Raw genomic sequence first — 13,955 nt, 5'->3', positions numbered from 1 at the left:
GGATCAGCGGTGTCTCTGCGGGGGGGCTGGTGACAGCATGAAGAGCTGACAGCATGGGGCCGAGTGCTGAACATACCAAGTGCCACCCACTGTGTCGCCTGCCACCTCTCAAAATAACCCGCTGGGAATGGAGAGCTTTCGGCTGCCCCCTCCCTGGAACAGACAGCTCTGGGCAGGGGCTGGGCCAGGCTGACTCCTCAGCAGGGTGCCCAGGGACTGGACAGGCTGGTGCATTATGGGGGTCTTGCTTTCCTCTGAAGCAGCTGCTGTGGGGCTGGGCTTGCTGTGGTGGTGGCCCCGGCCAGGCTGGGCCCCGCGTGCTCTCTGCAGTTCCTGTCTCTCTCTTGCTCGGCACCAGAGCACCGGGTGCGGTTCCAGTTGCAGCTGGAGGATGTGGAGGTGCAGGAGTGTGAGGACGCCGTGCTGGAGTGCAAAGTGCCCCTGGAGACCATCCCCACGGCCTGGTACCTGGAGGACAAGCAGCTGCAGCCAAGCCACAAGTACGTGATTGAGGAGCAGGGCCTGGTGCGACGCCTGACCATCCGTGACGCCCGCGCTGACGACGACGGCATCTACCTCTGCGAGATGAAGGACAAAGGGCGCAGCATTGCTGAGGTCTCAGTCAGAGGTGAGAGGGACGGGCCCGGGGTGCACGGAGCCTGAGTAGATGGGCCTGGAGACCGTCTTCCCTGTGCCGCTTGCTGCTGCAGCCCCCTGCCCTGCCTGGTCCTGCCGCCTGCCGCCTGCCGCCCTCTCCCTGTCCAGTCCTGCCTTTCTCCTGCCCTGTCCCTGGCTTCCAGCCTGTCACCCCCTGCCCTGCCTGGTCCTGCTTCTCACTGCCCTGACCCTGCTACCCTGTACTTCGCACCCAGCCTGTCACTCGTTACCTTCCCTGGTCCTGCCTTTCCCCTGCCCTGTCCCTGCCCCAACCAGCCAACGCCTGCCCCAACCTGCCCCATAGTGCTCTGCCCCGGCTCCCAGCCTGTCCATTCCTGCCCCCCTCTCTTCTCCTCAAGCCAGCCCCATTCCCGACACCCCCTTTTCTTGCTGCTGAATTTCCTGCTCCTGCACCCTCGGGCCCCAGGCTCCCCATGTCCCTCCCAGCACCGCAGCCCCAGGGTCCCGAGCTGCCCGCTCACATGTAACTCTGGGCCGTTCCTGGACACTCTCCCAGGGGCAATCGTGAAGCGGCTCCCGCGGAAGCTGGACGTCATGGAGGGGGAGAATGCTGCCTTCTGTGTGGAGACCCGGGACTCCGTGGAGGGAATCCGCTGGAGCCGGAACGGGCTGGAGCTGCGGGAGACACCATGCACTGTGCTGAAGAGCTTCGGCAAAACCCACCTGCTGGTCCTGGTGCACGTGACGCGGGAGGATGCTGGGGTAATCTCCTTCAGCGTGGGGGAGTCGCAGACATCAGCCCAGCTTCGCATCAAATGTGAGAGCCCCACCATGGGGGTGGGAGTGCACTGGAGCATGGAGCCCATCGGTCTGTGGGTCGGGGTCCCTCTGCTCTTGGGCTGGATTGGAACCAGTGTCCCCTAGAGGGGAAAGGCCCAGTACCCCATTAGGGACCTCGGGGCGTTTCGCCTTCCTCTGCAGCTTGGGCTGTGGCTCCCCTGCTGGGATCATCTGGGCACCTCTCCCTAATCTGTTCCCTGCCACTGTGGGGCGTGGGCCGCCGGTGGCCTCTCGGTCTTTCCCGTTTGCTGCCTGTGGCCACAGCTCAGTTTCCTGAGGGCCAAAACGCTTGAGTCTAACTCAGATCTTTGGGTTTAATATAGTGGTATCTGGGTAAAAATGAAGGGCCTGTGATAGGTGATCTGGTCCCTTTTGGCCTTAGACCCAATGACATCTGTGAAACTAGTGTGATGCTCCCAGCGGTGATGCACAAGCGGGAACAACAACCTCAGGGCAGACGGGTACAAACCAGGACACAAACCCCATGTTGGTTGTGAGCTCTAAACTTGGATTTCACCAACCTCCTGCAGCTAGTGCAAACTCCTCAGGCACTTTACCAGCCTTAACACGGAGTCATAGGCAGTCCCCTTGGTGCGCCAGTCTGTCTCGTCACCAGGTGAGCCTAGGTCTGCGACAGGCAGCCTCTTACATCAAGGATCACAGCAATATTCAACACAGCAAGGATCCCAGTCCCAAAGGACCAGTCACTTACCCCAGGTCACTTGTACTTTAGGGCTCACACTGAAGACAATGTGTGTAGCCAGTCCTATAGTAACCATCTGAGGGTTTATTAAGTAGGAAAAGGAAATGAGAGTTATTTACAAGGCTAAACGGAGTGAACACAGACACACACAAATGACTTACAGTCTTAGGTTTCAAAAGGTGACGTAGGTTCCTATAATCAGCCAGCCCTGTGTGTCCTTTGAGGCTAACCCAGGCTAAGCAGCTGGGGATCTCCTGCTTATGCTCAGAAATACCTTGATCCCCAGAGTCCAAGCAGCACAGAGATACCTTGTTCCCTTGGTTTGGGGTCCCCCCCGCCAGCTGCGGACTCACCTGATGGGAGATGTCCACTCGCACGACTCATCGTCACAGGGAGCAGAGCAGCATTTTGCTGACGGTTTCTCACACCAGGTGTAGGGAGTTTCCAGTTGCAAGAGCCACCCCTAACCTGTCTGGCACTGCCGGTCTCCTCTTTCAGGAGAGACATAATTTCTGTAGAAGAGGAGCTCGCTCACTAATGTCTCTCCCCTGCACGGTGATTCACACAGTCCCAGAGGCTCACAATACACCCGCTCCAATAATGCATTGCAATATGGAATACAGACAGCGCAGAGGAGATTAACGCAGGCAGCAGCTCACAAGCCTTCACTAGTGCAAACACTTCCTTGTAATGCTGATCCCTGTTCTACCACTATTACCCCACAAGTGAGCCAGACAGATCCCAGCTCTGTATATCTCAGTGTCCAGCTGAGAGATGGGGACCTTGGCATGAGCTGGCACCTGGCCTGGCAGTGTCACACCTATGCCCAACAGCCAGATTGGAGCTGGTGCTCCCTAGTGCAGCATGGCCCCGTGTCACCGTTCTGAGTTATCTGCATTTCTGGCCCCTTTGTGGCCTTCTTGAGGGCACGTGCCCCACTCCAGTCTCTAGCCAGCACCTTTCTCTGGGCCAAGTCCTGCACTTCCCTTCTGCTAGGTGTGGGCCTTCGGCTGCAGAACCCTGCAATGTATGGTGATTCTGTCAGCAGGTCTGACTTTAGCTCAGCACCGGCAATCCGGGGTTAACCAGGGACCAGCCAACGCTCATGAAAGCAAGTGCTATTTATTCAGAACAAAAGCATAAAACAATAATCAGCTGCTAATGCACGTCTGTTTTGCCCAGCAGTCCTTCATCTGGCACATGCAAACTCTGCTAGGCCTAGACTACTTCAGCTCCGTCCCGCAAGGCCTGGCCCCCTGGTCCCAGTTTTGTGTCAGTTCCTGGATCGAGTGGGAGTGATGTCTCTCCCTGTGTCAGGGATGGGGGGGGATCACTCTGTATACTAGAGCATTCTTTATTTCCCTCGCCTCATGAACCAGGTCAAACCAGTCTATGCAGTGTCCCTGGGGTGACTTTCACAGCCGTGTTACCTGCAGGAGGGGTTTGTATTGGTGATTTTAGTTCCTACTTGAAACATCTTAGCTCCCCCATTGAGCCTGACGCACGTTAGCCCGTAAGACACACAGAAAAAAGCTTTTTATAAAGCTGATCATAGAATCATAGAATGTCAGGGTTGGAAGGGACCTCAGGAGGTATCTAGTCCAACCCCCTGCTCAAAGCAGGACCAATTCCCAACTAAATCATCCCAGCCAGGGCTTTGTCAAGCCGGGCCTTAAAAACCTCCAAAGAAGGAGACTCCACCACCTCCCTAGGTAACCCATTCCAGTGCTTCACCACCCTCCTAGTGAAAAAGTTTTTCCTAATATCCAACCTGGACCTCCCCCACTGCAACTTGAGACCATTGCTCCTTGTTCTGTCATCTTCCACCACTGAGAACAGCCGAGCTCCATCCTCTTTGGAACCCCCCATCAGGTAGTTGAAGGCTGCTATCAAATCCCCACTCATTCTTCTCTTCTGGAGACTAAACAATCCCAGTTCCCTCAGCCTCTCCTCATAACTCATGTGCTCCAGCCCCCTAATCATTTTTGTTGCCCTGCGCTGGACTCTTTCCAATTTTTCCACATCCTTCTTGTAGTGTGGGGCCCAAAACTGGACACAGTATTCCAGATGAGGCCTCACCAATGTCGAATAAAGGGGAACGATCACGTTCCTCGATCTGCTGGCAATGCCCCTACTTATACAGTCCAAAATGCCATTAGCCTTCTTGGCAACAAGAGCACACTGTTGACTCATATCCAGCTTCTCGTCCACTGTGACCCCTAGGTCCTTTTCTGCAGAACTGCTACCTAGCCATTCGGTCCCTAGTCTGTAGCAGTGCATGGGATTCTTCCGTCCTAAGTGCAGGACTCTGCACTTGTCCTTGTTGAACCTCATCAGGTTTTTTTTGGCCCAATCCTCTAATTTGTCTAGGTCCCTCTGTATCCGATCCCTACCCTCTAGTGTATCTACCACACCTCCCAGTTTAGTGTCATCTGCAAACTTGCTGAGAGTGCAGTCCACGCCATCCTCTAGATCACTAATAAAGATATTAAACAAAACCGGCCCCAGGACCGACCCTTGGGGCACTCTGCTTGAAACCGGCTGCCAACTAGACATGGAGCCATTGATCACTACCCATTGAGCCCGACGATCTAGCCAGCTTTCTATCCACCTTACAGTCCATTCATCCCAGGCCATACTTCTTTAACTTGGCGGCAAGAATACTGTGGGAGACCGTATCAAAAGCTTTGCTAAAGTCAAGGAATAACACATCCACTGCTTTCCCCTCATCCACAGAACCAGTTATCTCCTCATAGAAGGCAATTAGGTTAGTCAGGGATGACTTGCCCTTGGTGAATCCATGCTGACTGTTCCTGATCACTTTCCTCTCCTCTAAGTGCTTCAGAATTGATTCCTTGAGGACCTGCTCCATGATTTTTCCAGGGACTGAGGTGAGGCTGACTGGCCTGTAGTTCTCCAGATCCTCCTTCTTCCCTTTTTTAAAGATGGGCACTGCATTAGCCTTTTTCCAGTCATCTGGGACTGAATAATCCATGTGTCCAGAGCAGCGTATCCGTCCCCTGGAGCTGGGTTGGAGCCGGTGCCCCCAGAGGGGACAACGTTGTATCCCATTCCCGGTCCCCTGACACCAGGCAGCCCCTGAACTGGGGATTGCGTCTGGCAGCCCCCAGAGGGGAAGACCCCGCGTCTCAGCTGGCTGCTCACCTGCTCGGTCGACATCTCAGAGCAGGGAGCTAACCGGATGTGGGGTTTGTGTTAGGTGCAAAGCGTGTTCCCCCGAGCGCGCCCGTGTCCGCTGAGATGAGCACGGACCGCAGCAACGCTGCCCTCCTGACCTGGTGCCCCGGGCCTGATGTGCACAGGACCCCCCCCAGCAGCTACGTCCTGGAGCGGCAGGAGGCCAGCACGGCCGAGTGGGTGCAGTGCCTTACCACGGACCTGGCCAGCATGGTGGAGGTGCTTGGGGATAGCGTGCCCGCCGAGGCAGACTACTGCTTCCGCATCTGTGCTGTGAACAAGTACGGGAGGAGCAGGCCCGTGGAATTCCCTGGCTCTGTGCACCTTGGTACGTACCACAGCCCTCTAGGGCCCGTTCCCTTCCTGATCTCACTCCCTCCAGATCCTGCTCCCGCCTGAGCCCTGCCAGACACGGCTGGGTGCCAGGATCCTGGGAATTACAGCCTGCGTTGGCTTGTGTGGGGCACTGATTGGCTGAGTCCAGCGCCGGTACAGTGCCCTCTTCTTCCTAACACAGACTGGGACGTGGCCATGCCCAGGCCCACCAGCTGAAGGGCATTGCCCTGGGGAGCTGGCCCATGGCTGGAGGGCAGCCCCCTAGTCCCGCACCCAGCGTGCTAGCGGCCAGCTCAGAGGGGTGAGGGGACGTGGGTAACGTGGCCCATGGCCAGTGGCTGAAGGGCAGCCATATCCAAAAAGGGGGCCAGAGCTCTGCCCGAGCTGTTGCCCGTCTCTGGCTGAGGACCCTGCACTGTGCTCTAGTTCCGGTAGCCTGCGTGCGGAGAGCCCTGAAGGACGTGCAGGTGCAGGCGGGTCAGGATGCCCTGTTCTCCCTGGAGCTCTCGGCCTCCGTGGCAGGGAGCTGGTTCCTGAACGGGGCGAAGCTGGAGGAGGGAGAGGAAGGCCAGCGCTACTGCATAAAGCGCAGCGGGACCGAGCACTCCCTGCTGCTCCGTGGTGTGCGGCTGGCGGAGAGCGGGGCCAAGGTCAAGTTTGAGTCCAGTGGCGTGCGGGACTCCGCCACTCTGCGGGTGCAAGGTACGTGCTCTCCTGCTGCGGATCAGTCCCCTAACCGGGGGCGGGGGGCGCTACACCCAGGCTCCAGACCACCCTCCTGGGATACCAACTGAGATCACTGAGCTGAGGGGATGAACCAGGCAGCATAAACACAAGAGTTCAACAAGGGCCTGCCCTTCCCACACGCCTGCCCTCCCAGCAGCTCAGAGTCCTTGGCAAAGGCCAAATAATCCTCCCAGCCTGCGGGAGGTTGGGGAGGAATAGGCAGGGACCACTTCACCCAGTAATGTAATGCAGCCCCCTCTGGCCTGGGTGGTGGCAGCTGTTTTGGGGACATTTGGCTAGGACACAGGGATAGTGCCCCAACTCACAGGGAAAGGGTCCTGGGATTGTTAAATGCCACAAGGGACAGGACTTTGGTTCTCTCTGAGTGCCAGAGCCCGCACCTTAACACGGGCTGCCTCTCGGGGCTTTTCCTCTCAGGCTGTTAGCATCCTGAATTTCCCTGCATTGCCCCACGCCCCCTCGGGTGCTAAACTTTCCTTCACTGCAGCCTCTTCAGCACCCAGAGGCCTCTGACAGAGCTCCTGTTGCTGCCCTGGCCTGGGGGAGCCCTCTCCCTCCCCACAGAGCCTGTGCTGCTTGCTCAGGGCCAGGGCGTCTCCTTGCGCTGAGCCCACAGGAGGGAACGCTGGTTCGGCCAGGGAGAGGCTGCGCTGGGTTCCCTGGGATGGCAGCAGGTTCTCACCTGCGCTGGGCTCCAGTGTGAAGGTGCAGCAGGTGAGACGTCGCGGAGAGAGCGAGCCCCATGTCCGCAGCAGGCTGTGCTCAGTGGTAGGGGTGGAGCATTGCACGCTGGGAGCTGCAATCTCCAGGGGCTGCTCCGCTGACGGATGCAGGGGAGAGCAGCTCCTGGCCATCTGGCAGCCTGGCCTGCGGTGGGATGGGCTGAGCTGGCCTGCGTGGGGTGCCTGGTGGTATACGCTGGCCTGCAGAGCCTGATTCTGGCCTGCTGGGACCCGGGGCATTGTCCTGACTGCCCTGTGAGAGCGAGGACTCGCCTCCACTCTCTGCTCATTCAGGGTGACTCTCTCAGCCCCGCAGGTGCGCATCGCCCCAGTGCCCGAGGCCCAGCGCCGCCGGGAGCTCCTGGCAGGGCTGCCCCTGCTCCTGGAGTGCGAGGTCTCCACGCCCGACGCCCCTGTGCGCTGGCTCAAGGACGGGGAGGCTGTACCCTCCGACGACGTCGTCGCCCTGCAGGCAGAGGGCTGCGCCAGGAGGCTGTTTATCCACTCTGCCCGCCCCTCAGACTCCGGGACGTACACGTGTGACGCGGGCGAGGATGCGCTGAGCTTCACGGTGACCGTGACCGGTGAGCTGGGGGCTCGCCCACAGGAGTCCTGTGCCTCTGCCCCTCCTGCAGGTTCTTCGCAGACACGGGTTCAGGGCATTAGAACTGGAACTTCCCGTCACATCCCAGCAGGTCCAGGGCAGATGTGTGGCCCTGAGACCCCTTTCTCCACTCCTGCCCCACCCACCCCTCCCTCAGCCTCCCTTCCTCACTGCCTCTCCCCTACAGACCTGCCTTCTCTGGCCTTCACAGGCTCCTCTGGCCACTGAAATCAAATCCTCTGGTGCTGCCACGGCTGGATTCTGTCCATGGCCCTGGGGGAGGCTTCTGGCCTGCTGGGTGGTAAGCAGAGGCCAAGTGACCGGCGGCTGCCCCCTGTGACGCTGTCAGGGGTGAATCCCACGGGGGACGATCTCCCAAGGCTGCTGGCTGCTGGCAGCACACGTGGGGTGCAGGCTATCAGAGCCTGGACTTACTGACAAGTTTTTTCCTGTCTCACCCCATGGTCAGCCCGTCCAGCACTGGGCCAGTCCACTGAGCTGGGATCTGCCTGTCCTGAGACACGTCTGCCGGGAGGGAGGGTACCTCCTCTGGATGGGGAAGATGTTGTGCCTTGTCTCCTCGTACACAGCCCCAAATCGTTTGTCTCTTTCCATAAGCCAGGCGTATCTGGCCCAGCCTGTAAACCCAGGGCTGGGCTGGGACGAAAGTTGTCAGTTGTTTTCACTCTTGACCGAGTTAGCTGATCCCCAGCCACCGCAGGTGACTTGCTGCATCTCCAGCAGGTCTGGAACATCGTATGTTACATTTTACACATCTCTTCAAGTAGTGCCCGTGCAGTAATTGTGACACTCGGCTTGTGCGTAGCGTTCGGTAGGAACTGCGCATGATGTCCCGCGTGGTGAGCTCTCGCTAGCCGCTCAGGCGTGGTGCGATATGCCTGCCTGGGCATGGCTGTTCAGCAGGGCAGAGCTCATCGGCTGCCCCCACCCAGCTGCGGGAGCCCCCCAGCCCCACTAGACAGGGCACAGCTGACCCAAGTGTGCTCCGGTTCCCCTCAGTCGATGGGCACTGGAAGCCCCTTGTAATCATGTGCAATAACCTCCCAGTACCGAGGAATGGGTGGGGCGGCTGGCTGTGAGTGACCCAGCCCGGCCCAGCCGGCAGCCTCTGTGCTGAGCCCGTCCTGTCTCCCCGCCCAGAGCCGCCCGTGAGGATCGTCAGCGCTAACGAGGACGCTGCACACACCTACCTGGCCTTGGAGCGCGTGGTGCTGGCGTGCGAGCTGTCCCGTGCCGACGGCCTGGTGCAGTGGTACAAGGACGGGGTGGAGGTGGAGGAGGGCGAGCACCTGCTCCTGGAGTGTGAGGGGCCCCATCGCAGGCTCGTCATCCCCTTGGCCCGGCCGCAGGACACAGGAGAGTTTGTGTGCGACGTGGGCGGCGACTCTGTCTTCTACAACATCTCGGTGACAGGTCAGTGGATCCCAGTTCACTGGCACAGGTGCTGTGGGTCTCTGTCCATCTGTCTATAGCTCTGTCGTTGCAGTGTCCACACGCTCAGCCCCTTTGCTCTCTGTCCCTTGGTCTGTCCAGCTCTTTCCCCTCTTTGCACTTTGTTGTTCTGCTCTCATCCTCCCTGGACACAGCATCTCTTGTCCTCACTCCCCTCCTGTTCCATCCGAAAGCTCCTAGTCACACACATGCATTCCCTCCCCATCAGCTGTCTTCTGCTGCAGCTTCACTATCTGGGAGCTGAGATTAGCTGGAGGGGCCCATCAGGAGCGGGTGAGGCTGGGGATTCGGGGCCTGGGCTTGCCAGCTCTGCTCACACTGAGAGAGATCACTGGAGGGAAAACATTTTATTGCTCTTTGTCTGATTTACTCCATTGCTATTAGTCGGACCCCTGGGACTTGCAATCCCGCCTCTCCAGCCAGCGGTTAACAGAGCGCTCTGTGGTGAGGGGACTGGGCTGAGGTCTTGCTTCTGTACAGGGAGGTGATGGGAGCCTGCTGCCGTTTGTAAGATAAGCAGAGGGTGGTCTGGCCACGCAGTGGATGGGGGACCAGTGAGAAAGGACCAGGTGGTGCTATCGGTGACTCAGTAGATTGTGCTGGTTAGGTCCTATGACGGTGTCCCCAGAATAGATATGTGGACAGAGTTGGCACCGGGGCCGTTTAAGGATCTGGGGCAAATTCTGTCAAGGACGGTACTTGGTCCTGCTGTGAAGGCAATGGATTCAATGATCTTTCAAAGTCCGTTCTAGTTCTATTTTATTTATTTGGTAACCCTCAGTGGGGTCAGAGGGTAATGGCCTGTAGAATGTGGTGTTAGAGAGCTGTCTAGCAGCCTCTCGTTCATATTCCAACCTATTCATGATGGTGCCAGCACCTCCTTTGTCAGCCTTTTAAACCAGTAGGAGAACACTTCAGTCTCCTTGGTCACTCAATAACAGACCTAAAAGTGGCAATTCTTCAACAAAAAAACTTCAAAAACAGACTCCCATGTGAAACAGCAGAACTGGAATTAATTTGCAAACTGGACACCATCACATTAGGGCTGAATAAAGACTGGGGTTGGTTGGGTCATTACAAAACCTAAACCTAATTTCCCCAATACTAATTTCCCCCTACTGTTACTCATACCTTCTTGTCAACTGTTTGAAATGGGCCACTTTCATTACCACTACAAAAGTTATTTTTCCTCCCTGGGTATCCTTCTGTTAATTGAATTGTCTCGTTAGACTGACCTCTCACTTGGTAAATCAACTCCCATCTTCTGTTCTAACACACAAATCACAGGCTGATCACTAGTGGGTGTCCCAGCCAAATTCCACAGGGAGCAGGAGGAGCAGCTCCTTGCACTCCTATGGGTAACGTGCAGGGGAAAAGCTGAGTGGGTAGGGGGCAGGGAGGCTTGACCCTCAGTGACACATGCTGGGGGTCTCATGCTGCCCGGACTAAAACATCCTTGGAATGACTAAATATTCTAGATGACAATTTCCTAACTCAAAACGTGCTGTATCCACCACGGGGGAATTCCATGTTAGACCTTGTTGTGACAGAGACACTGATCACAGAATTAAAAATTGGTGACATTTTAGGTAGAAGTGATCATGACTTGATTGCACTTGTTATGTGTGTCACGGAGTCCCCGGGCGATGCTCTGGGACTGCTCCCCACAAAGCCAGTCAGGACTCTGGGGAGGCTCCTCTCCCTCGGAGCAGACCGTCTTCAGGGCAAGGAGCTCACACGGCTTCACCTCCTGGGTGTGACCTTGGAGCATTCAGCATATGCCCCTCCGTGCGCTTCCCACAGCAAGTCCGCCCAGGCGGGGTCCTGGGGGAGCCAGAGGGTCCTGCACGCACCCCCACTTCACAGTCAGACGTGACTCTCAGCCAGCCAGTAACACAGAGGTTTATTAGATGACAGGAACATGGTCTAAAACAGCTTGTAGGTCCAGAGAACCGGATCCCTCAGCCAGGTCCATTCTGGGGCCCGGTGAGGCAGACACCCCCGTCTCCCTCACTCCTAGTCCCCAGCCAGCTCCAAACTGAAACCCCCTCCAGCCCCTCCTCCTCTGGTCTTTGTCCCTTTCCTGGGCCAGGAGGTCACCTGACCTCTTTGTTCTCCCACACCTTTAGCATCCCCTTGCTGGGGGGAAGGGCCTGGCCATTAGTTGCTAGACGACAGAGGGTCGGCCAGAAACTGAGGCAGTTTCAGAGGAAACAGTATTCAGAGGAAACATTAAGAACAGTCCCACTTCGTCACAATGTGCAAACAGAATAAAGTCCAAACCAGTCACATATCTACTTGGTGCTTTAAAAGGGCCCATTACAGAAAGCTGAAAACAAATGGGAGCCAAATCAACTGGGAGATTTAAACAGAAAAATGTAAATAATCATTGGGAATTGTTTAAGAACGTGACCTCTCTAGGTCCCTTCCAGCCCTATGTTTCTGTGAGTCTCTGATTTTACTAGATGCCCAAAAAGCCACAATCCAGAAAGTTGGCTACAGTGGTTAAAAAAACAACCTGGCTTAGAGGGGAAGTGAAAGTAGCTATAAAAATTATATATATAAGCTAGGATTGCATCGGAAGAAGTGGGTTTTTTACCCACAAAAGCTTATGCCCAAATAAATCTGTTAGTCTTTAAGGTGCCACCAGACTCCTTGTTGTTTTTATATATAAGCTAGGATTTTCAGAACATTGATAAGGGAAGCAACAAGACAAAAGGAAAAATCTATGGCCAGCAGAAGGACAATAAGAAGGAGGTTTTTTAAAGTATATTAGGAACAAAAGGAAGTCTAACAATGCTATTGCTCCATTATTAGATAGAAGTGATAGAATAGTCAGTAATAATGCAGATGAGGCAGAAATGTTCAATAAATATTTCTGTTCTGTATTTGGGAAAATAACTGATGATGGAGTCATATCATATGATAATGACATTCTTTCTATTGCACTAGTATCTCAGGAGGATGTGAAACAGCAGCTACTAAAGCCAGACATTTTAAAATCAGCAGGTCCAGATAATTTTCATTCAAGAGTTTTAAAAGAGCTGGCTGAGGAGCTCGCTGGACCGCTAATGTTGATTTTCAATAACTGTTGGAACACTGGGAAGTTCCAAAGGACTGGCAGAAAGCTAACGTTGTGCCATTATTGTAAAAGGGTCAGTGGGATGACCCAGGTAATTATAGGCCTGTCAGCCTGACTTTGATCCTGGACAACATAATAGAATGGCTGGTATGGGGCACAGATTCTAAGGCCAGAAGGGACCACTGTGATGCTGTAGTCTGATCTCCTGTATAGCATAGGCCATAAGACTGCCCTGAAGTAATTCCGGTTTGAACTAGAGCAGAGCTTTTAGAAAACATTCAATCTTGATTTAAACATTTCCAGTGATGGAGAATCCACCAGAGCTCTTGGTAAGTTGTTCCAATAATTAATTATCCTGAAGTGTGGTTGATAAAGGTAATAGTGTTGATGTAATATACTTAGACTTCTGTATGGCACTTGACTTGGTACTGCACAAGATTTTGAATAAGAAACTAGAACAATATAAATTCAACATGGCCTATATTCAGTGGATTAAAGACTGGCTCACCGTTAAGTCTCAAACAGTAACTGTAAGCGAGGAATCATCACTGAGCATGTGTGTTTCTAGTGGGGCCCTGCAGGGACTGGTTCTTGGCCCTACACAATTTAACTTTTATCAGTGACCTGGAAGAAAACAAAATTATAAAATTTGCAGATGACACAAAAAATTGGGGGCAGGTACATCACAGAGTCCTAGAACTGGAAGGGACCTCGAGAGGTCGTCTAGTCCAGTGCCCTGCACTCGTGGCAGGACTAAGGATTATCTACACCATCCCTGACAGGTGTTTGCCCAACCTGCTCTTACAAATCTCCAGTGATGGAGATTCCACAGCCTCTCTAGGCCATTTATTCCAGTGTTTAACCACCCTGACAGGTAGGAAGTTTTTCCTAATGTACAACCTAAACCACCCTTGCTGCATTTTAAACCCATTGCTTCTTGTCCTATCCTCAGAGATTAAGAAAAACAATTTTTCTTCCTCCTCCTTGTAACAACCTTTTACATACTTGAAAACTGTTATCATGTCCCCTCTCAGTCTCTCTTTTCCAGACTAAACAAACCCAATTTTTTCCATCTTCCCTCCTGGGCATGTTTTCTAGACTTTTAATCATTTTTGTTGCTCTCCCTGGACTCTCTCCAATTTGTCCACATCCTTCCTGAAATGTGGCGCCCAGAACTGGACACAATATTCCAGTTGAGGTCTAACCAAAGCGGAGTGGAGTGGAAGAATTACTTCTTGTGTCTTGCTTACAACATTCCTACTAATACAGCCCAGAATGATTTTCGCTTTTTTTTCAACAGCATTACACTGTTGACTCATATTGAGTTTGTGATCCACTATGACCCCTAGATCCCTTTCTGCAGTACTCCTTCCTAGGCAGTCATTGCCCAGTTTGTATGTGTGTAACTGATTGTTCCTTCCTAAATACAGGACTTTGCATTTGTCCTTATTGAATTTCATCCTATTGACTTCAGACCATTTCTCCAGTTTGTCCAGATCATTTTGAATTTTAATCCTATCCTCCAAAGCACATGCAACCCCTCCCAGTTTGGTATCATCCACAAACTTTATAAGTGTGCTCTGTATGCCATTATGTAAATCATTGATGAAGATATTGAACAGAATCGGACCC

General features: G+C 54.3%; 1 protein-coding gene across 5 annotated transcripts in view; it reads left to right on the top strand.

The window, feature by feature from the left end:
* The window catches only part of OBSL1 (obscurin like cytoskeletal adaptor 1), a 64,293-nt gene that overhangs the window by 7,630 nt on the left and 42,708 nt on the right, over positions 1-13,955 (top strand). For all 5 annotated transcript variants that reach the window (XM_054044738.1, XM_054044735.1, XM_054044736.1 and 2 more), the window contains 6 exons: positions 359-628; positions 1,175-1,435; positions 5,382-5,687; positions 6,122-6,397; positions 7,473-7,748; positions 8,930-9,202. In XM_054044738.1, the coding sequence (XP_053900713.1) occupies positions 359-628; positions 1,175-1,435; positions 5,382-5,687; positions 6,122-6,397; positions 7,473-7,748; positions 8,930-9,202 (1,662 nt within the window). The remainder of the gene's footprint in view (positions 1-358; positions 629-1,174; positions 1,436-5,381; positions 5,688-6,121; positions 6,398-7,472; positions 7,749-8,929; positions 9,203-13,955) is intronic.

This window comes from Malaclemys terrapin, chromosome 11 (genome assembly GCF_027887155.1).
Source record: "Malaclemys terrapin pileata isolate rMalTer1 chromosome 11, rMalTer1.hap1, whole genome shotgun sequence".
Lineage (NCBI taxonomy): Eukaryota > Metazoa > Chordata > Testudines > Emydidae > Malaclemys > Malaclemys terrapin.
The sequence above is the reverse complement of the archived record's forward strand: the minus strand, read 5'-3'. Positions and strand labels throughout refer to the sequence as shown.